The 23,469-nt window shown below is 39.8% G+C and overlaps 1 protein-coding gene across 2 annotated transcripts in view; it reads left to right on the top strand.

Annotated features, from left to right (window-relative positions):
* tsc2 (TSC complex subunit 2) overlaps positions 1-23,469 on the top strand; it is a 31,970-nt gene that overhangs the window by 1,045 nt on the left and 7,456 nt on the right. The window contains exons 2-31 of one of the 2 annotated variants that reach the window (XM_004539036.5): positions 1,019-1,204; positions 1,313-1,399; positions 1,495-1,605; positions 1,691-1,838; positions 2,462-2,579; positions 2,681-2,729; positions 3,650-3,775; positions 3,916-3,989; positions 4,091-4,217; positions 5,908-6,051; positions 6,299-6,436; positions 6,551-6,654; positions 6,802-6,883; positions 7,197-7,352; positions 7,441-7,560; positions 8,804-8,926; positions 9,006-9,112; positions 9,207-9,372; positions 9,740-9,862; positions 9,957-10,091; positions 11,334-11,523; positions 11,614-11,707; positions 11,790-11,892; positions 12,951-13,045; positions 16,061-16,201; positions 19,492-19,653; positions 19,753-19,914; positions 21,710-21,822; positions 22,090-22,332; positions 22,577-22,825. In XM_004539036.5, the coding sequence (XP_004539093.2) occupies positions 1,070-1,204; positions 1,313-1,399; positions 1,495-1,605; positions 1,691-1,838; positions 2,462-2,579; positions 2,681-2,729; positions 3,650-3,775; positions 3,916-3,989; positions 4,091-4,217; positions 5,908-6,051; positions 6,299-6,436; positions 6,551-6,654; positions 6,802-6,883; positions 7,197-7,352; positions 7,441-7,560; positions 8,804-8,926; positions 9,006-9,112; positions 9,207-9,372; positions 9,740-9,862; positions 9,957-10,091; positions 11,334-11,523; positions 11,614-11,707; positions 11,790-11,892; positions 12,951-13,045; positions 16,061-16,201; positions 19,492-19,653; positions 19,753-19,914; positions 21,710-21,822; positions 22,090-22,332; positions 22,577-22,825 (3,925 nt within the window). In that variant the 5' untranslated portion in view covers positions 1,019-1,069. The remainder of the gene's footprint in view (positions 1-1,018; positions 1,205-1,312; positions 1,400-1,494; positions 1,606-1,690; positions 1,839-2,461; positions 2,580-2,680; positions 2,730-3,649; positions 3,776-3,915; positions 3,990-4,090; positions 4,218-5,907; positions 6,052-6,298; positions 6,437-6,550; positions 6,655-6,801; positions 6,884-7,196; positions 7,353-7,440; positions 7,561-8,803; positions 8,927-9,005; positions 9,113-9,206; positions 9,373-9,739; positions 9,863-9,956; positions 10,092-11,333; positions 11,524-11,613; positions 11,708-11,789; positions 11,893-12,950; positions 13,046-16,060; positions 16,202-19,491; positions 19,654-19,752; positions 19,915-21,709; positions 21,823-22,089; positions 22,333-22,576; positions 22,826-23,469) is intronic. The other variant, XM_004539040.4, reaches the window with a different exon arrangement.

Genomic DNA, 23,469 nt, shown 5'->3' with positions numbered 1-23,469 from the left:
GCTGATTTTTAAAATAACTATTTGTTATATGTATTTTTGGTGTTACCATTTTTGTGGCGAGGAAGCAAAAATAAGTTATTAATAGGGAATAACTGAAATGTTTAAGCTTATTTTTTTAGGTTTTCATCAGAGGACTGTAGAACAGTTAGCCGGCACAAAGCTGACAGGACAGATGGACAGTGCCATGTGTAAATCTGTACTAATTCTCAATGTATATACAGTCACGTGAAAGGGTTATCACACGACTCTACAGACTCATGTGAGTAGTAAGTATATATAATTTTTCAGTAGCTAGTAAAGCCACTCTTAAAGTCCTTCTACAGCATTTCAACTGGGCTGAGGTCTGGACTTGCAGCACTTTAATTCTTTTCTTTTTCAGCCATTTTTTGTTTGGTAGATTTACAGGTGTATTTGGACTCATTGTCTTTTTGCATGACCCAATTTGGGCCAAGCTTCTGCTGTCAGTTAGATGGCCTCAAGATTGCCTCTAGAATACTTTGAGCCAACCATGAACTTCTCTGTACACCAAAGAGTGACAGGTGTCCAGGTCTCATAGCTGCAAAACAAGCACAAATCATCAGCTGTCCACCACTGTGCTGACAGGTGGTGTTAAGTACTAATATGCTATGTTTGTTTTGTTTTTGTTTTTTTCCAACATGTGCATGGGTTTACATTATGGCCAAACAGCTCCACTTTGGTCTCATCTGTTCAAGAAATGCTATGATTTGTACTGATGCTACTTTGCAAAGCTAAACTGTGCTCCCATGTTCTTTTTGTCCCATGCATGTTGTTTACCTCAACTGTAATTTCTATACCTGGCAATACATTAAATCTATTGAAGGAAGGTTTACACATTTCCATAATAATATTAGTTAGGTGGAGGTGGGGGGGTGGCATTTATGTTATCAGCAGTGAATGACATATGAATCCACATTTAGAATCCACAGGAAATGATTAACTAATAAGCTTAAAGGGGGGAAAAAAGGTGTGACTTGCTCTGTGTCTGGTTCCGTGACAGGCAGCTGCCAGTCCCTCGCCTGTATTGTGCATCACCCTTTCAGGCTGGGCCATGAATAAACAACCAAGCAAGGAGAGTCTCAAGGACAAGGTGAAGGGGATCTTTGGGCTCGGTACACAGCGTCCTCCGAACAAACAGAGTGACACTAAACCCTCCGAGTTTATCATTACGGCTGACATCATCAAGGTCTGCAGAAGCGACTGAGTGTCTGTGCATGTTCACTGAATGTCTCCCATTCTTTTCCCAGCATATCTTCCATTGTTTGACGTATTTTTTTGCTTTGGTGCGTTTCAGGAGCTCCACCCAGATTGCGGTCTGAGCAACCGTGTTCGCACTATGAACCACATCTGTGAGCTTGCCAAAATGAAAAAGTTTGAGGAGGTGAGTCTGCTGACTGCGGTCCATTTTTGTCGTTGTTTGGTGAACAGTACGCAGTCTTCTTTATTTGTTAAAATCTGAGTGTATATGTTTTTCAGCATGCAGTGGAGGCTGTATGGAAAAATGTGGAAGACATGCTGACTCCAGAGCAGCCACCAGAGGCCAGACATGCTGTCCTGCAGCTGCTCAGGGCCATTATACAGGGGCAGGTATAAAAACACAACATACACACAGACACATGCAAAAAGCTTCTGTATGTTTTTTGTTTTTAAAAAAAAGTCTTTTTGTGTGAAGGGTGAGCGACTCGGCCCTCTGAGAGCCTACTTTTTCAAGGTAATCAGAGACTACCAGCCGTGCAATGAAGACCTTTCTGACAGACTGGAGGTGTTTAAGGCTTTAACAGAGAATGGAAAGGATATCACATACCTGGAAGAGGACATAGGTAAAAACAGACTAATCCTCTTTCTTTATCAGTTGCAATATTTGTGTTTGTGCATTTAAAAAAAACAAATCTGGAAAATAAATATAAGGAATTCTGAATAAAGCAAAACATCAGCTTTGAAGTAACCACTATTAATCACTGATAAATTTCTGGCTGTGTCACACCTCAGCTGATTAGGTTCAACTCGTGTTCACTGTTCCCTTTTTGTGCATTGACTCTATTGATATTATGTAATACAACAGTTTGCTTTCTTTTTTTTAATCAGTTGTTTTTCATTTCGGGTACAATGATGACAATGTTTTTTTTTAAATTCTAATAATAGCTCTTTTTTCCGCACACAATACCCTCAACTGTTTCTTTCAGGATTAATTTTTTTTTCAAAGGTGGTAGGGAAACCTTTCATAGGACAAATACCCACATCCAAGATAGTTTGATCCCAGTATTATCTGAGAAATGTGACATCATATATTCAGCCTTATTTGAGCTACTTTTTTAGTAGTATTTTTAACTGTTGTGTTTATACTACTGTGAATAGTTTTATTTGCCATAGTGTATTGACCTGCATTAATACTTTTCACATGAATTTTTTTTTTCTTTCTATGTTATTTGCTTTCCTCTCTCAGCACGCTTTGTCCTCCTGTGGATGGATATAGGCCTTACATCTGACTTTCTCCATGTTCTTGTTAATCTGGTGAAATTCAATAGCTGCTACTTGGACCAAAATGTTTCCATCATGGTCCAGTGAGTCAGAGAAATCCACACACACACACAATGATTCTCTCTTACTCAGCAATTGGTCTCAGTGTCTCTTTTTCCTACTCGTTCTTCTGTGCTCTCTGCAGGAAAATTTGCCTGCTGTGCAACAGAACGACGTCTTCGACTGATATTGAGGTTGGTATTTCAAATTACTTGACAGTTAAAGGTTTTTACACACTGGACAGCAAACATTTGTGCAAACATTTTGCATGTTAAAAATATTTTTGGGGACTTTTTTTTTTTCCCCAGTTGCAAATAAACACATCTGACCGCTTAAACCACTGCATTTGGCAAGATGGACACTTGTAGCATGGAAATGGTGAAAGAGTACTGTTTTACCTAAGAGACACAGTTTGATGCTATTCAAGATCAATTTACTCCTGAAAGTATTTCTCTGCCTCCTCAGACGTGTTTCCAAGTGTGCCAACAAAAGCTCAAACTGCCCCACTGACATCCTGAAATATGTAGAAAAGCGGTCGTGATACTGTTTTAATCTCTGGAGCAAAACATTCAAATTTCCTTGTTGCTGCTCAGTTTCTTCTTTTTCTGGTTTAGAAACATTAGGATCAACATTGATGCCAATTTCACTTTATTTATTTTTTCGTCAGTCTTTTGGGTTTTTTTTTTTTTTTTTTTTTTTTTGCAGTTTGAGGAGGAATTTTTCACAAAAACTTTGCAACAGTTTTTTTTTTTTGCAACACCCTCAGTGTGTAATGGCCTTTGCACGACATGTTTATGATTCCTCTTCAAAAGAAGGTGCAGTTTTTGTTTAGTAAATACATAACAGGCCCTTCACGAACCTGCAGGTTTAAGAAAAATTACTGAATAACTGTCCAGTGTCCATATATTTATTATATGTGAAAACTCTGTACGCCAAAGCTAGAGATGGTTTTAATCTGATGTATTAAAGTAAATGTTTTTGAGTAAATCACAATCATTAGCTTCAGTTAAACCTACCATTTAGACAAACCCTACCATATTTTTTGATTTGTGAACCTCAGACTGTTTTGTAGCGCTGGTGGTCACTAGTATTTCCAACCTTTGTATTTTTCCAGGTGGCTCTGCAAGTGCTCGATGCAGTTGTGTGTTACAACTGCCTGCCCTCCGACTCTTTAACCGTTTTCATAATCACACTCTGCCGTACGGTCAACGTCAAAGAGTTTTGCGAGTCCTGTTGGAAGGTGAGGCAAGAACACACCTGCATATATACAATTCTGCCTCTTGTTTGAAGTCTATGATTTGAAGCGACATAATTCATAACTGTGTCCTCCTCTGTGCCGTTTGTTGTCCCTACGCTTTGTTTTGCTCTCTGGTTCTTCAGTTAATGAGAAAGGTTTTGGGGACTCACCTCGGCCATAGTGCAATTTACACCATGTGTCGCATTATGGAGGAAAGGTATTATTGGTTAAATATACAATATTTCTGACTTTGTGTGAATGAGCATATATAAGTTTGGAGGTATGGTGCAGTTCTTCTTTGATCTGTCCCTCCACCAGGGTGTATATGGAGGATGCACCGTTGTTAAGAGGAGCAGTTTTCTTTGTTGGAATGGCGCTTTGGGGCGCACACAGACTGCCTGCACTCAAAAATACACCGACGCTTGTTCTGCCATCTTTCTACAAGGTAACTCACATAAATATACATGCAGTTTTGCAATGAGATTATAATACTGAGGGTCAAGTCCACATCTCATAATCAAAAATTTAACTGATAGGATTTTATGGTGGTAAGCCTCTCTTGCACACTGGAGTTCTTAATGTTTTATAAGGACTTATTATACTTTTACTTATTTTCTGCTCCCCTGGTCTTAAATCTGTGAAATGTCATTCAGAGCAAATTTCCTTAAAAAGGATGGGAATTTATAAGAATTTGCTCATTGAGTTCTCACTGGGTCCACTTTGAGAGTGACCACCATTGCTGTGCAGCGTATCAAAGACATTACATTCATGCAAATTAATTGCATGCTGTGAGTCAAATGTATGCTCATGTTGGAGGTATTTCCCATTTTTGTTGTGATCAAGGTTGGAGCATTACTAAAAAAAAGATTTCACAGAACACTTTTTTGTAATTCAGTATGGTACTTAATTACCCCAAAGAGAAAGTAATTCATTATACTCCTATATTACTTTCATGTTACTCTGTAAAATAGCTGAAACACACTCTCATAATTACTATTTAACTATATAAACCTGAGGCTTCAGCCCCAAACACCAACACAAATCCCTATCCTAATAAGGACTCACATTTGATCTTTCTCTTACTATTTAGGTATCTAACTTGGTGTTAGCATGGTGTTTGGTTAGCTTAGTGTTAGCATGCTGCGGTCTCTGTAGATGCTTGCAATGAGCCAAAATTGTGCTACCAGCATAATACTGCAGTTTCTGTCTCTGATGCAGTTTCCACTTTACTATCATGTCCTCGTCATTTTGTGCAATAAAACGAATGTTCATATCCATGCTGTAGACTGTGCCACCATCTTCCACCTCCGACCCGCAAACAAATTGGCTGATTGTAGTGCAAGTGGAACCGATAAGCGGGCTCGATAGGCAAGCAGACTAACAGTTCCAGGGAACTGGGCTACTCGGAACTTGTTGTGTACAAGAACTTGTTCTTGATTCCCATCGCTAGTCGTTCTTGTGGTCATTTCAAGCACAGGGCTCTGTCTGTGAGCACAGCAACCCCACTCACATGGTTTTCAAATGTTTTTGATTGCAAGGAGGAGCCAGTAAGTAGAAAATTGGCTTAAAGAAGTGGTTTTAAATTCGGGATAATATTCCACTTTGTGGCTTTATTATTGTTAAGAATTCATTAAAAAAAAAAAAAATCAAAGAATTATGAAACTTTTTTTGTGCTTCTGGATTGAATGAGGCCTAAAATTGCTTGTTTTAGACAGCGGACAAAAGAGGAGCTGCAAAAAGGTCCATTGTAAGATAAATGAGGATAATTTTGACACAAAGATGCTCTAATATAGAATAATCAGAATCAGAATCAGAATCAGAATACTTTATTGATCCCTGGGGGAAATTATTTTTTGTTACAGTGCAGAATAGCTTTGCATCAAAAATATGGAGCTGGAAATCTGCACAATAGGGTGAAAAGAACAGACTGTCTGACTTCCAAACCCGTGGCATAGATTTTCACTTTTGTGTTCAAAGTCATACAGATATTTTCTTTCATGCAGGATGTAGTCAAACTTTAAGTTGTTGCCATGTGTTTAGATCAAACCTGAGGTTGAAAGATTATACGGGGGTAAAATGACTGCACTTGATATGATGACTGTGCTGAATAAGTGACTTTTATTTCTGTCCCTCAGGCCATGTCATGTGCCAACGAGGTGGTCTCCTACGAAATTGTTCTTTCAATAACAAGACTCATCAAAAAGTACGGTAAAGAGCTACAAGTGGTCACATGGGACATCCTACTCGGCATCATAGAGCGACTGTTGCAACAGATTCAGGTTCTTGAAAATATATTTCACTTGTGATTGACCATGCTTCATAGTGTAGTAGTTAACACCTTTGTTGTTGTTGTTTGATTCCAGCTGGAGACCCAAATCCCATTTGGGCTTGTTTTAGGAAGGACTTTTTCCAAATTAAATATGCAGAGCTGTAGTTTTTAATTTTTATGTTTTTATCTGGTTGAGTATACAGAATAAAAAGTAATGGTTCTAGCTTGACCAAGTGGTGTGCCTCTTGTTTTCACAGACAATAGGCAGTGCGGAACTAAAGGCCATTGTTTATGAACTGTTGACCACCGTGGAAGAGCTTTATGAACAAAACGGTTACCACGGCTCCACTGAGAAGTTTTTCAGCCTGGTGGAGAAATGTGCTGATAAAAGACCAGTTAGTGCTTTGAGTATCTTCTGTCCTCCTCCAACTTTTGTTGTAATTTAGACCTCTTACACTGCGTTACCCCCCCCCCCCCCCCCCCACTAATCTGAATCTTATCTTTTGCAGGATGCATCAGTGCTGACACTTATCTCCTACAGGGCTCAGTCTATCCAGCCTGCTAAAGAAGGCTGGATTCAGAGCCTTCACCGGCTCATGGAGAAATTCTTCAGGTAGGACACACACACTGACACACGTATATATCTCAGGGAGGTTATAGTATTATCCTTGTGATGTTCGATCTCGTTCTTGTTCTATCTCTGAAGTATCTTAATCTCCGCTGTCCCTTTCTGTTATCTCACCCTTTTGCTCTGTGAAAGGAACGAGACTCGCAGTGTGATAAGAATCAAAGTGCTTCATATCCTGTCCTTCGTTCTCAGTACCAACCGGCAGCTCTATGAGGTCTGTGCTCTCTCATACACGCTCACATCAGAAACCTGTGTAATTCCAGTCCGCTGTCCAGACTGAAAAGCTTCTGGTGCATTTCTCTTGCCATAGTTCCAATTTTTACTGAAGAAGATATTTCGATAGTAGCAAGCACCACTCAGATGCTGACATACTTCTGAGCCTCCCAAAATTTATTTACATGCAATTTATTTTTGAAACGGAGCTTGTACAAATGTTTGACACATTTGTACAAGCTCCGTTTATGATTTTCAAAAAAATCATACTTTTCCTTTTTGTGTTCTTTGCTTATTTTCTATTTTTTCTCCAGGATGAGTTGATTGAAATGGTGGTGATTCCCCAGCTCAGTGGGATTGCTGAAGACCGGGACTTGGCAGTTAGAAAACAGGCTACTCAGCTATTAGTAGACCTCGCTGAGGGCTGCAACACGCACCACTTCACCAGCCTGCTGGACATCATTGAACGGGTACAAAAAGAGTACATGCAATCACACAAAACCGCCCCATTTCTGTCACAATGTCATTACTTCTCTCCATTTTATAATTATTTTTTAGGTGTCTAGCCGCTCTCTGGTGTGTTCAGGGCCCCTAGAGGTTTCTGAGAGAGACCCCACAGCAGAGTCTCCTATGGAGGACGTCAGGACTGCTATTCTGGGCCTGCTTGAAATCCTGCAGGTATACATAAAAGTAGTAGATGTGAAGAGTTGTGGGTGAGTTAAAATAGAATATTAAGACATAGTTTCTTCCACAGTGACTTATCACAATGTAGGGCATCAAATGACATCAATCAATGGAGAAATCCCCCTACCCCCAGAACAGTTCAATACACATTAAAATGGACTAAAATTGGCTTTGTTGACTGCTGTCAGACTGTAAATGTCATTTTATTTGGCGACATTTTACCATTAAGAGCTCAAAGATCTCTTTATGGCACAAAACGCTGAGAATATAACAAGCAAAGAAAATGTAATTCACAAACAAAAAATTGGACAATTAATTTGTCCAAATTAACCAAACCCAAAACAGTTTTTGTTATGTTGCCTCACTGCGTCTTTGCATTGCTGTCATGCTGCAGTGACTGTACTCTGACCTGGTTATCTGACACATACCTATCGACTGCCCTCTCCGGCCTAAAAATGTATTAAAGGAAAACTTTTTTTTTTCCAACTAGTGCTAGCTGCTGCTTACGTAACTTAAAAAAATCCTCTTAATGAAATGAGTTAGCAGCTAAAACTTTTAATGATGGAAAGACTAAACTAATGCTTAATGTCGCAAGCTTAACAGACCTGCCTGTCAGCTTCTCAGGTGTCATCCAATTTTATTAATATAAATCGAATGTAAATTGATGTATATACCTGGACAGCAAAACATGATTTATCTACGGACTAATACAAATGTTGTATTTTCTTAAACAAAGTTGATTTACAATAAAAATCGATCCTTGGAGCAATGTGTGAAGTTTATAAAATCTTAAACATAATCGCTCAGACTCAAGACTTGCTTCTTGTTCTGGCCCGGCAGTTATTAATCCCATAATTAAGCTCTAATCATTAACTGTTGATGACGATAGATTTCAGCCTTCTTGGTGACCACTCTGCAAAGTCTGTAATTATGTTGTGTCTGTAATTACTGTTTTGTAATGTTGGATATTTTTGCCAGTGTGGTGTCATGTGCTTGCATTTCATGATACTTAGCCAACTGTTAGGTACATGGTAAGGGTCATGAGATGGAAGAAAAAAAACAAAACAAACTATTAGAAGTGAACTATTTATAGTGTGTTAAGTTGATATGAAATGTTGCATGCTGCCTAAGACTTTCATTAAGCTAGCAAAACTAAGATTATCAAGGTTTATCAAATAAACTAAATATTTATTATATTTTACCTGGTGATAACATGTTATCCTTTTTCTTCTGACAGAGCAAACTTTACAGTCTGCCAGCCAGCCATGCGAGTCGTGTTTATGAGTTGCTTATCAGCCACCTGCAGCTTCATTACAAGAACAAGTACTGTTCAACTATCGCCTCCACTATTAGACTAAAGGTAGGTGATCTGTCACTGCTCAAATGTTTTTACCTCTTATTACATCATTTCTTTGTTGATTCCTCCTTTTTCTTCTCAGGTGTTTGACTTCTTCCTCATGATGCGTGCAGACTCTCTTCACCGTCTTGGGGTCCCAAACAAAGATGGTGTCATGAGATTCAGCCCTTATTGCTACTGTGATATAGGGTGAGAACACAAACATTTCCTTTACTAAAGGTATTGAGCTTACTGACAGCTCTCTAACATTGTGTCACTTGCTTTTGTTCTTGTTGTTTTTCAGGGAACCAGAGAAACGTGTTGGTGAAAAGAAGCCAGCAGGTTCAACCTCTCCTCCTGCTGGCAGCCCTGCTCCTCCTGCTGCTCCTCCCAGTTCAGCAGCCTCAACACGCTCAGCCTACCTTTCCTATTCGCCTGCCTTCAGTGTCCTCCTGCAGTGCCTCAAGATGGTACACACAATAATTATTGTATCAAACAGCATTGCACAGTTCATATATACGTTCTGTGGTTAAACAGTTGGCCTCATGCCTAGTTTTGTATCTTTATTCTTAGACTCAACTAGAGTTGCTATACATTTTAAGTTCAGCGTAATCCTTAGATATCTTACACTGGGGCTAGATGCACCCCCCTGGAACAAGCCCATTTAGCTCGTCTTTTTAAGTCAGGTTTCTTTTCTGATTGGCAGACAGTATTGAATTCATATCAGAATTAAATCATAGGCATTGCAGCTGTTAGAATGCAGAAGCAGTGACCGATAATTGCAGTGACTTCCCTTTTATCTGTAAAAGGTTCGGATATGATTTATCTCTCTTACAGGAGACGGATTGGAAGGTGCTGAAGCTGGTTCTTGACAAGCTGCCATGGATGCTGCAGTACAAAGTGTTGCTGCTCACATCACCATGCAACTTAGATCAGCTGTGTTCTACACTCTGCTGCATGGTAGCCTGACTTTATGCACATAAATACAGATCCATACACTGGATATTATGTTGTGAGTGAATTCAATCTTTATTGATCTCTTCTGCGTGTGTAGGTGACAGATCGTCTCATCTCAGAGCGATTGAAAAAGACTCCAGAGGGGTTTTCTCGCACAGATGTTCAGCTGGCAGTGATTCCCGTTCTTACAGCAATTACCTCCTACCACAACTACTTGGAGCAGTCAAGACAGGTACAAAGACTAGTCTGCAGAAATCAAACACCTTCTGTGCTATTTCTCACAGGATACTATGATAAGTTTTATGCTAGCATCTACAAAACAACTTTAGGCTATGTTGAGAAAACTAGGTTGGAACCAGGTTGCTTGTCTTCACATGCAGCAAACAACAGGATGTACTCTGCTTTAGATAGAAATAACATGGTTTTGTTGAGAGTACCGGAAAAGGCAGGACATGAAACCCACTTTCTTGCTGTGAATGATCAGATTAGCTTAATCATATACCAGACAGACTTTGCATTACAGAACTGGCAAATTACATGTGCAGCCTGACTATGTTGTACATTTGCATTCTATTACTGTTAGAACTCATATTTAAACAAAATTCATGCACGTACACACCAAAGTCTCCATGGTGTGTACGCTGAGTCCATGGAGTGTTAGTGACACCCATTCAACTGCTTGTGAATGTAAATGTCTAATCAGCCAATCACATGGCAGCGACTCAATGCACTTAGGCTTGTAGTCCTGGTCAAGAGGACAGCTGAAATTCAAAACGAGCATCACAGTGGGGAAGACAGTCGATTTAAATGTCTCTGAACATGGTGTTGTTGCTAGTGCTGATCAAAAGAGAATGGTCCAAATAAGAAGTCAGAGAAAAATGGTGAGACTGCTTTGATAGGAAGGCAACATTAACTTAAATATCAGTTCTTACATCCATGTTTTACAAAGCATGTTGAAACTTGAAACAGCTGTCTACAGCAGCGGATGTCAATACTTAGCTAATAACAGGAAACTGAACCTACAATTTGCACAGGTTCATCAAGATCGGACAACAGAAGACTGACAAAATGTCACCTGGTCTGATGAGTCTTGATTTTTGCTGACACATTTGAATGGTAGCGTCAGACTTTTGCATAAAGAACATGAAAGCATGGATCCATCCTGTACTCTGTCAATGGTGTCAGATGGGGTTCTCAGTTACTGGACCTCAATCCAATAAAGCACTTTTGGTGGTGGTGATAGAACAGTGATGGATGTGCAGGCAACGAATCTGTAGCATTTCTGTCATTTTGTCATGTTAACAACCAAAATCTTTCCAGCACCTTGTTGAATATATGCCACACATTAAAGCAGTTCTGAAGGTGAAGTAAAGTCCAACCCAGCAGTAGCAAGGTGTACCAAATGTAGTGACTGGTGAGTGTATATGGAAACATACAAGTGGAATTACATTCATCCTTTCATTGATACATGCAGAGAGAACTGGTTCAGTGCCTCGAGACTGGGCTCATTTACCGCTGTGCCAAGCAATGTGTGGTGGCCCTTACAATGTGCACGGTGGAGATGCCTGATATCATGATCAAGCTTCTTCCTGCTCTTATCGTCAAGCTCACTCACATCTCTGCTACTGTTGCCATGGCATCTCCTATGCTCGAGTTTCTCTCCAGTGAGTACTTTTCTCTTTTCCTGTATTCTTTTATATTGTTGAAGGCCAAAGTCTTCAGTTGTTTTTTTTTTTTTTGACTGTGTTTCACAGCCCTCGTGCGCCTTCCCCATCTGTATGCCAACTTTGTAGCTGAGCAGTATGTCAGCGTGTTTGCCATCTCACTACCTTACACTAACCCCTCAAAGTAAGTCCTAGCACATGTGACATTTTGTATTCCCTGATGCAGAGACTCACTCTGATCTGAGTATTTCTTCAAATCCCATCAGGTTCAACCAGTACATTGTGTCCCTGGCCCACCATGTGATTGCCATGTGGTTCATACGCTGCAGACTACCCTTCCGCAAGGACTTTGTTCAGTATATCACAAAGGTACACCACAGTGAATGACAAAAAAGAGCCTTCAAACCTGAAGCTGAATTTACTGTTACTCACCTGCTCATACACATGAACAATATAAGGAAAAGAAATAATGCAGTACTAAGAGAGAGTACAGATGCGTAGCTCCTACACTGAAATCAATGTCGCTGAAAAGGACCTTGTCCTTGCTCACACATTTATAAAAGAAAGTGTCTTCCTTTCAGAGACTTTTAACGATAGTTTAATTAAAAGGCAACAACTTTTACAAACTCTTATGCAATCTGAAACAAGGCTCTCTGGACTTCCTTCAGTTCTTGAGAATAACTTGATGTCCAGTAATTATCAGATAACACGTTTATGTTTGATTGCTTTCTTGTCAGTAGTGGGCTTAGAATGTTTTCACCACCCTCATTTCCACTTGTTTTTTATGCTTAGCATAAAAACTCAGATGAGAAAATGTTAAAGTGACCCTGGTGTATTTTCTCCAGAAAGAGATGGAAAGCAACAGAGATATAACCCTCACATTAGAACAGACCAGCTCTTTGTGTTTATGCTGAGCTAACAGCTTCAGGCTGCAGCTTTATATTGTACAGAGAATTGAACTCTTGACAAAAAGGCAAATTAGCATATTGTAGCATATGTTGAAACATTCTTTTAAATTGTCCTTGGATATTTCCACTGGATTTGTCAGTTCTACTTATTACTTCATACTTTTTATTCATTGCATTCTGATAGTGTTGAATTGCATTGCACATAGTTGTTCCCTTCTCTTTTGCAAAAAGTTGAGGTCTCAGCTTCTTAATGCACTTTTGGGCATTCACTTGGATTTATTTGCTCTGGCAATGGTGGCTTAAGTAACTGCACAACACACTTTTAACCTCAAATGTCTCCAGAGAGATGTTTCATTGAACTTTTGTACTGTTCAGGAGAAACATGTCCAGTTAGGTGCATCTGGATGCTTGTGAAGTTTGAGAAACCTGTAGCAGAGGGGGCACAACTGGTAATCATCTGTAAATCTGGGTCACCACTTTTGTTTTGCATATCTGGTTCCTTTCTTTGTGTTCCTTCAGGGTTTGCGTTCCAACGCCCTTCTGCCATTCGATGACAGTCATGAGCAGAGTCCGTTTCGTGCCCGAAGCACCAGCCTCAATGAGAGACCCAAGAGGTAAACTGTGTTTTCACTGTCAGTCACCAGCAGTAATGTACAAACCAGCAGCACCGCACGCTGCCCACGTGACTGCTGTTGTGGTAAAGGGTTGGGGGTAGCCAAGGTAACAGGGGACTCAGCATGATTCGTACTGATGGTTGCAGTGACACCTCTCAGGTTGCCATGGTGATCATTAGTTCATTTTATCTGTTTATGCTTTTTTTTATGTTTTAAAATGTGTTCTTATACCACCACTTATTTTTATTTTGTATTTTTCCAAGAGTCACCTCATTTGTCATACAGACGGTGGACAAAATGGCATAAACACCTGTATAATGTTATGCCTTTATTTAGTTTATATTTGTTGTGGATTATTATATATCATTATTCGGGTGTTTGTGTACTGCTTTCACTACCTGTATCTCACAAAAGTACATCCCTAGCAATAGCATGAGTAAGAGGTACAGGGTGTCCCTCCCCCTGTCACACTGTGCCGTCTGACTGCTGTTTGTGACCACAGAACATGTACACAAAGAGAAATACACGCCATCTTTCACACAGAGCGATAAAGAAGCTTTTCTCAGCAAGGTGCCATTCTCATTCGTACAAAGTGTGAATGTTGTTTGGTTGTCCACACATGAACAGTGTACATTTAAAAACATGTACAAAGTAACTTTTTAAAACACTCTAGACTGTAACACAGAGAGAAGGGTACTTAACAGGGGTCTTTTTGCATTAATTAATAATACTGCTTTAAATTGTGCCACCGCATATGCTATGCTGTAGTACCCACCAAGAAATGTAACTACAAAGACACAGATTGTTGTCATTCCACTTGTAAAGTGTTTTACCATGTAAAGATGGTAAACCATTAACAAAATGCATTAGGCTGTGATAGTTTTTACTTTGCTTACTATGCTAATGTAATAGCCAGTATTCTGTCAATGTAGGCATCATTATTTTTTCTTATTTCCAAAGCTGTCATAATCCCCAACTCAGTTGCTACTAAAATGTTCTCTTTCCCGAGTTTCCTTAAAAGTAACTTTTGTTCAGTAATTATCGCCAAGTCCAAACTAATCAGCTCAGTTTTGCTTGTGAGGGTAGAGCAATGCAGATCACACATGCACACAAGTACAAGTGCAACTGCTGTGTAGATTCTGCAAGGAGTCATCGCAGAACTCAAGCTCAAACTTGACTACTCTGTGTCTTAACTACACTTTTTCTGCAGCTCTCCTTTGTGAGAAAGTTAGAAGTGATAGGTCTATTATTTTGTTTGGTATGAGTGCTGTAGCTTGCTGTTTTCTCACACGCTGAACAAAGCAGGAGGAGAGAGTGTGGAGGCAGTAGCAGGAGGGCAAGACATTTACAGGCGAGATAATTCTGTCTATAGATGTTTTTCTAAATGCAATAAATAAATATGCTGTTAGAGAGCTATGAAAAGTTGCTAAGGCAGCATCATAGGGAGAGACTGAAGTGTGATTGCACACGCTGATTTATCTAAAAAAAAATTGAAATGTGCACTTCAAAAATCAAAATCCAGCTCAAATAGTGAATATCCAACTAGGTAAATATTCAGGCACACCAGTGGTTGTCTCTTTTTGAGTCAGCAACTAAAATTGCGTATTACAAAATTGTAGTTATTTAATCTTTTTCTGATTAATCAGGTGTTTGATTGTGGACGACGTCTTAAGAAAATAGAGACACCAATGTTGCCATACACAAAAAATACATGTTTTAAAAATAAGTATTTGGTGTAGAAATCCCAGTTAAACCAGAGTTTACCCAGTGAATTTCAGAGACACTATAATATTCATCTTCCTCTTTTCCTAATGTGATCTCTACTTTTACGCTCACGTTTATTGTGGCATTTTTATTAATTTTCCATCTTTTCTTAGATTTGTGTTAACAAATTGTCTTAGATTTTTATGAAGCCCTTCCAGTATTTTTAACTTGGTAATTAAAAAACAAAACAGCAAATCCTTGTTGCAGCTCTCCACAGTAATCCAAAATGCTTCTGCTAACATTAATTCTTCCATAATGGTTTCAGTTTTCCATATTCTGGTATCACAGTTCTTGTGCTGCTCATTGCTCATAATGAGGTTGGAGTTCCTCAGCTCAGTTTCCACCAGGATGATGGTCAGAATGTCAAGTTTAAATTAATTTAATTCTTAAAATGTTCTTGGCAAACGTTCCACTGTGTCCAAACATTACCTTTGCATACATAAAAAATGCATACATTATTTGGTGATGATACTAAACTAGTATTTGGTCCAGTCCGAGGCTGCTGTGCTTCAACCCTCTGGTTTCATCCAGCTTTATGTTTCACTTGTGTTTTAACTTCTATCATAAAGCCTGTGCTGAGTTCATCCCTACGGTTATACTTCTGTACTAGTCCTTGGCTTCTCTACAAACCTGCTGTGTGAAGTAATGTTTATTTTGTTGCTCTCCTGAATACTTTCTGTGTATTTTCTTTTCTGAATAGCAGAAGCTGTTTCCCCCTCTGCTGTAGCTTCTCTGTTTTCTGTTTAGTTGGCGTGTATCCTTTTATTTTTTTTAACCCTCTTTTTTTTTTTCTTTCTCCACTCTCCTGTAATCTGATTCATAATGTTCACTGCTGTTAATTTTCACCGTGTTTTGTTTTTCCTTTATTTGACCCTTCCCCCTCTCCACTGCCCCCTGTGTTTGGTGTGGTTGTGGTTTTGGGGGTGGTTGTGTCATCCTGGATCCTTTCTACATTGCTCCTGATCCCTCCCTCCTCATGTGACGCTGCCCTTTGACCTTTGTGGCCCTCTCCTTTGTACCCTGCCCCTCTCCATGTGTGGCGTGCGCTCCTGATCCACCTGCTCATGTTGCTCTGGTTCTCTGGTGATGATTCCTGCTGTCTCCTGGTATACTTTTACACCACACTTCCTCCACACTCCCAAACCACCACCCTCACGATGACCCCGTCCTCTCACTGCCCCAACGCCACCGTTACTCCATCTTGGGCCCAATCCCCCTCGCCCTTTGCCATGGACACTCCTCACCACTCAGCTTGCGGGCAGCAAAAGTGGCAAAGGCAGCAGCAGCGGTAGCCAATAGCAGCAGCTCTCCAGTTAAAGAGCTGAGGGACCTTTCAGCCATGGACGCTTTCCGCTCCCGCAGCATCAGCGTCTCCGAACATGCGGTCCGCAGGTTAGACGAGCCTTCTGGGTAACAAAACAAAAACCAATAACAACCCAAACACTTACTGCTTTCTTCATGGGATTGATGGGGTCTAGGGTCATTGTCCGTCTTTGGGGGGGTGTTGCTGGGGAGATTTGTTGCCAGGGGCACCTGGAGTGGGTGGTGCATGCTGGAGGAAGGTTTATGTGTCGACCTTTTTGGTTTGTTTTGGGCTGTGTTTATATTTGTGCTGGTTTCAATGTTGTTGTTTTTTCTGATTTGCTTTTGCATGCAGTGTTTGTTGAAGATGTGGGAAAGCATCTTTTCACTTTATTGATGTTTTTCACTTTGCTCTAACACAGATTTTGCTTTTTTGTTTGTTTGTTTCTTACATTTTGCTTTGGTTTGATTTTATTTGTATGTGTCTTTTATGTGCTGGGTACATTGCTGACTGATTTTGATTCGCCTAACAACAAATGAATGGCAGAAGGAACTGGTGCAAAGCAGTGGTGGGATCTTTATAAACTTCACTGTAAACAACTGCAACCCCCTACTTTGGCTCCCTCTGTTTGCTTTGGGAGCACATCTGCTTCTTCGACCAGTGACTCTGGCAACAGCAACACAACAGCTTTTGTTTGCTTGCTTGACATAATTTTAGTTTTGTTTTGTTCCACTGAAACATCCACTGTACTGCTATGACCATGGCAATCTCCTAGTGCGGGATTTCAGAACTAGCTGGGTTGAGATTAACTTTTAACAGTTTGATCAACACATCATTCACATCACGCACATCCACAGAAACACTCTTCCTCACTAATCGTCATATGCTTATCTGTCCTTGGCTGACTTTCTTGGGCATCTGGAAGAAGTACAATGCAACATTGCAGTTGTTAGATGAGGCTGCTCACACCAATTGATTGTCATAGGTCATACTAGTATTGCCACCAGATGGCAGCAGCAGCTCAGTACTTGTATATGCTTAAAAGTACTGTTTAATGTTCAACGACAAACACAAAATTAGTGGGACTAAACAACTGCAGTGTTGCTCTCTTTAACCTGCTTTAACTGTTGACTGGCTGATAATCTGCTTTTGCTCTCAGAGCTGATTTTTGTGTGAACTGGGTTTAAAATTCACCTCCATATGGACACTTACTCCATCTAGCATAACGTGACCGCATTCAAAGCTTTCAGTCTTCAAGGCGACATTTTCATTGGAAAAACTGTATGGGATTAGATAAGGTTACATTTGTTTTTCTTTACTTTAAATTGGGTAATGTCAGTGAATTGAAGTACAATAGCATGTGATGGTATGACAAAGCAGCAAACCTCGTACTGCTTCAGTCGTGAGTCTGTCATGGTCATGTTTTTGGAGTATGTGTCCATTAAACACTGAAATGAAAAATAAGTCATCGTCAGTAGAAGAATAGTAGTTATAAAATGTGATTGAATAGTTGCTGATTCACATTCTGGGACTTGAGAGATTTCTTTGAGCCTCATACAAAAGATCTACGCACCAGTATTAGTCTGTATGTGTGCCTATATTTTCATGCTCAATACAGTTAAAGTGAAAACACTATTTCTACATAAATCTTTGAAATTCTGAAAATATAGTTGTATTCCTACCAGCCTAGACCTTCCCTAACCTTCATAGAGTATTTAAATTTGACCTATAGTTAAGAAGAATGGAGGCTTTAAACAAAAACAAAAGAAAACAAAAAACTAAGGACCTCTTGCTCTCTTTTTTTAATCCATTGCATCACTACTTTCTTGTTTTAATCTTTGATGTTTTCTTTCATTTTTGCATTTCTTTATAATTTGGCTTTGAAAAACAGTCCGCATGTCTTTAATACTCCCCATTGTGAGGAGAAGTAACATCTGGCAAGTAACATGGGCTGGAGTGTTGCTGTAAATTGCTCATTTTGAGCATGTTTACTTCTAAGCAGCAAGCTTTCAAAACACGTCCATTATCTCTCTTGAGCTGATGTTCACATCTGTAAATTTGCTTCCAAACTGATTCTTGTATAGAGCACGGAGAAATGCTTCTTGTGAATACAAAAAGCTGCTGCACAGTGAATGCTAATTGAAAGATTTGACTTCAGTGGAAACATTAACATACCGTTAAACACATCGAGTCACACGTAGCTTCTACCTGCTGGTTTTTCTGCATCAAAATATTACAGATCCTTTTACCCTCGCAGAGAGAGCTTTTTTACATTTAGAAGGAGAATCAGTGTGGTATCAGGGCATGCAAAGCTATGTATTACTTGTCCCAGCATGTGTCTCTGCGTGTGCACTTAGAGAAAATGTAATCATCATATGGTGGTTGAGCATAAGAAGTTGGGTCCGTAAATATTTAGACAGTGAGTGTACACAATTTTGCCTCTTTACATTATCATATCAACTTACAGTGAAGTCGTCAGGAGGTGATAGACGTCTAGACTTTCAGCTTTCTTTCAATCAACTGTTTTTTGCATACTCTCTATACTATAACTATGTAACTCTGCACATCAGACTTATTTCTGCTACTATTATCAACGGTTAAAACTGTATAAACACTAGTGACCCTGTTCCACTGGGATATTTACATGCTTGCACTGTCAAAAATTTCTTCACGGTGTTTGATAAATGATGTGAAATGCTTTGGATCAATAAATTCTGCCTCTGTCTTTAGTTTCATATGTCCACATAATCTTGTTAAAGAGTGGAGAGTGTGGAATAACTCAGTTTTATTTACCTAGCATAACAGTAGTTATCTCTGGGGGTTTTTATGTTGTAAGGCCCTACAATTAATTGAAACTTAAGGGTTGAGGTTAGGATTTGGTTAGGGCTATGGTAAGGCTTGACGCATACGTTTTATTGTTAACCTTTGGGTACAAGGCTGGGGAATGCATTAAAATCATTAAACTTTCCACATACTGAGTTCCCAGCAATAGATACCAAAGTTTTCTTCTGAGCCAATGGCTGTAGTTCCTAAACAGTGCAATATTTTGAGGTACTAGAGTAACATCTTGATTGCTTTCTTTTAGATGGTATACAGAGGCAAAAATGCAAAATTTGTAATCCTTTCCAAATACTTATGAACCCAACTGTAAACAAATGAATGCACGTTTCCATGTGTGCTTGTGATGAATGTGATCTAGGCACGGACATGAGCACGAGTGATTGTGTGATTCTTCTTGCAGTTTTCTCTGCACCAATAAATCAGAACCTGCATGTTTCTGTGCACTTTACACATTAAATATGCGAGGAGCTTGCACCTTCAACTCGCTCTTCTCCACCTTTTGCTGTTCTTTATTTGTCTCTTTGTTTCCACCTTTTAGGATGCACACCTCAACCACCACATGCAGTCTGGGCTCTGCCGATGAAAATGCAGTAACTCAGGCCGACGAGGGGCTGAAAACTGTCCACCTAGAGCTCACAGAGACTTGTCTTGACATGATGGCCCGATATGTATTTTCCAACTTCTCTGCACTTCCCAAGAGGTTGGAAGAATTTTTTATTATTTTTTTTTAATGCTCATATTTTGGAAAAAGAGTTGGAAAAAGCAGCAAGAGTGATGATTTTGGCCTCTGTTCTCTTAGGTCTCCCATCGCAGAGTTCCTGTTAGCAGGAGGCCGCAGTATGACCTGGTTGGTGGGCAACAAGTTGGTCACCATAACAACCAGCGGAGGGGTCAGAACACAAGCGCTGCTGGGCCTGGACATGGCTGATCGCCTGGGAGGAGGAGGAGGGGAATTGACCAGGTGATGCATGCTTGCACACATACTAAAAGGAATTTGTCTGCTTTCAACTGCCAGACCTCACTCTATCTATCACCCTTTACTTAATCAAAGAGATGCTCCACTTTTACTTTCTTCCCTTTTTTTTCTTTTTTCTTCCCGGTGAGCCGGTGGGCCAAAAGTTAATTATAAGAGCATTATGCTGCTCTAAACACAGATCTTCTTGGCTCTGTGTAATGTCAGCATAGAAGCCCCACATACCTGCTGCTGAGACAATTAGTTTCTGAAGGCAAGCTATTTAAAAGGAGAGTGACCACACACACACACACACACACACACACACACACACACAGGTTGAACTGAGTAGCTGCCTAGAGGCCCAGAGGAAGATAAATATAGGATTATTTTGAAATGGGAATCATACAAAGCTACTCTATTAGTCCAAGAAGACTAAGAATGAAACGATGGAGCTGGAAATAAACACAATAGACCACCTACCACATGGCATTTACCCTGTAGTGCCACCATGGGGTTGACATTTATCCTTCTGAGTAAAATATTTTGACATTTAGTGGATGAATAGCCATGAAATATTGATCTAGACCCCTCCCCTTCAGGACAAATTGCAATCATTTTAGCTTAATTCTTAAAGACAAAATGTCTAATAAAATTTTTTTTTTAAAAATTGTAACCTGCAATTAAGAAAAATAGCAAAACTGTTGACATTAAAACTTGAACTTAAATATTTAACAATTACAAAATTAACAAATTCCAAAATGATAAACTAAGTTGATCAACAGTGTCACAGACGGAGATGGGCAGTAACGCGTTACTGTAATCTGATTACTTTTCAAGTAACGAGTAATGTAAGGGATTACTATTGCAAAAACTGTAATTAGATTACTGTTACTTTCCCGTAAGTACGCTGCGTTACTGCGTTACTAAAATTTTTATTTTTTTTTTATTTTTTATTTTTTAATTTGCGAGTATGTCTCATGACAGTGACGTAAGCAAGTGCGACGTTCGTGACAACAGCTGTATGCAGATCAACAATGGATAATATATCGAGTGCGGGAGAAAATATGAGCGTGCAGCGTTTAAAGCGTGGAAGTACTGACCTTTGAGTTTGATTCCATAAAAAGTGACAAAAACATTACCATCCGTTGTGCGTGGGAAGAAAACTTCTTTTTACAGCGAAAAAAACCCCCTAAACTTCCAAGCAAGCATCGAGTGCGCAACGACGTAATGGGAAACGCAGAGAAACTCGCGGATAATAGAGAAAATAGAGCAACAGGACCGCTAGTCTTTGATTTTATTTATTTTCTGCTGTGTTTTACTTGCATCTATTTGTAAGACTGAGTGTAAACACAAAAAACTATTTTATTTTATGTGCTGGAATGTGCAGAAAATTGGTTTAAATGTTAAACAAATTTCTTCCAGTCAGAGAATGTTGCGTATAATTAAGTTTTTGCTTGATGCATAAAGTTAAAAGATTAAAACTAATAAAACAAGTTTTAAAAAGAGACTTTTCCATTTGATTACATTTTGTATGAAGGATTATGCAGAAAAAGTAGAATTGGGCTGAAAGATCTATCGCTTTATCACCTATTCAGGTTGTAAATGGTGTTTTTAAAAGTAATTAATTACTTTTGAAAATAAGTAATCAGTAAAGTAACAGATTACTTTTTGGGGAAGTAATCAGTAATTAGTTACTGATTACTTTTTTCAAGTAACGTGACCAACACTGGTCACAGAGCAGCTAGCATGCCTGCAACCACTTTGGATTGTTAGCAATAATGTTGCTCTCCTGTTCCCGCAGGTCAGACCCATCACTACACACCCGAATGACCAAAGAGGCTCCAGCCAAATTGGAGTCACAGTCAAGCCAGCAGCACAACAGAGCTGCACGCATACGAGTTCGCTCCATGTCAGGTAGAAATAAAAAAAACAAATATGTAATTTTTTTAACTTTTCTTTTTTTTTTTTTTTTTTGCTGTTGCTAGGAAGGTAACACTGCTTTTGTAGAAAAATGATACGTTGCTGTCTATATTTCAGTTCTAAAAGTTATTTCTATGTTACCATGCTGTTGCTTTCTTTGACTTACAGTCTTCAATGTAGGAGTCTTGGGAAGTAATAATGTTGTTGTGCTTTCTCTGATTGTCTGACTTTACAATAAAGAAATCTGGCTTTGACTTACAGGTGGTCATGCTCTACGTGCCGGTCCAGCTCAGAGTCTCAGTCCTCTGGTGTCTCCCTCTGAGGGTGAGTTGACTGCTCCACTCTCTCCCTCCTCTGGTCCTGCTCTGGATAGTTTAGGTCCATCCTCTTCCACCTCTGCCACTCCATCTGTGCCTCCTACTCTGAAAGACAACCCCACCTTGGCTGAATTTGCCCCAATGCTCACACAAGGCTGGGCAGAGATCTTCATACGCAGACCGTCAGGTATGTCACCATTAAGAATGTCCCCTCTACAGTTATTGTAGAAACTTTCTGTGTTTCGTTATTATGCGAGTATTGTCAGAAGGTGACTGTTGGGGAACAAAAAAAAAAAAAGAATCATCCACATACCTTTCAGTGCGCTTTGGTAAATGATAGGCATTCATTTTAAAGATACTTTCTGCTGTTTGTGTTATGTGCTCCCTGACACTCTTGCTTTCTGTGCTGGGCTCTAATACTGTCGTCACAGGTAACACAAGCTGGCTAATGTGTTTGGAGAACCCACCTAGCCCTTTCTCATCTGAGCTTGGCAACATGCCGCTGCAAGAGCTCTCCAGTGTTCTGATGGCAATGGAGGGAGTGAAGGAACCTCCCACTCAGACAGCCAGTGCTCCTGCTAGCACAGCTGTCCCTGCTCCAGCTCCTGTCTCTGAGCCCCTAACCCAAACACACAGCAGTGTTGGAGGAAAGGCAAACCTGATTCAGCGCTCCAACACAGGTGAGAAATGGTTTGTCTGGGCATAGAAAGCAAGAAATATCAGAAAGTTTGTGACGTTTTTCTTGTGTTGTATAAGTGCTGATGAGTTATTGGTCCCGGAAAATTTGGATCCTGCTGTTATCAATGAAATTAAAAACAGCATATCCAGATTAGGAAGCTACAGTATGATGTAATGTTACGCATGAATGCAACCCTTCTATCTGCGTGACTGCATGTCCTTGATACCCTTTTAATGGACTAAGTGAAATGCTAAATTGCCTGTAAGTGCTGGATTTGAGCCTGAAGGTGTTCAGTAGCCCAGCTGGGATTCATTCAGGTTATTGATTGTCAGATATCACTGCCTTAAATCACATGTTCTTTTTGTTGCAGGTGCCTCTGTTTCAGTGAGCTGTTATTTTAGTCATCTTATTTGTTTTGGGGATCCATTTCAAGTTTCTTCAGGACATCAGCCCCCCCCCCCCCCCCCCCCCCCCCCCCCCATTCTTTCTTTCATCCTTCTTTTCATTTTATTTTTAACTGCACTTAAGATTTCCTCCCTTGTTCTGATTGGTTTCTTTACATGTTTCTTCATCCTCATCACCCATGCTGGTTTGTGATTGGCTGCGGTGTGTTATGTGGCTTCATGTGCCACTGACCTGTCCTCT

Source organism: Maylandia zebra, linkage group LG6 (genome assembly GCF_041146795.1).
Source record: "Maylandia zebra isolate NMK-2024a linkage group LG6, Mzebra_GT3a, whole genome shotgun sequence".
NCBI lineage: Eukaryota > Metazoa > Chordata > Actinopteri > Cichliformes > Cichlidae > Maylandia > Maylandia zebra.
The sequence above is the reverse complement of the archived record's forward strand: the minus strand, read 5'-3'. Positions and strand labels throughout refer to the sequence as shown.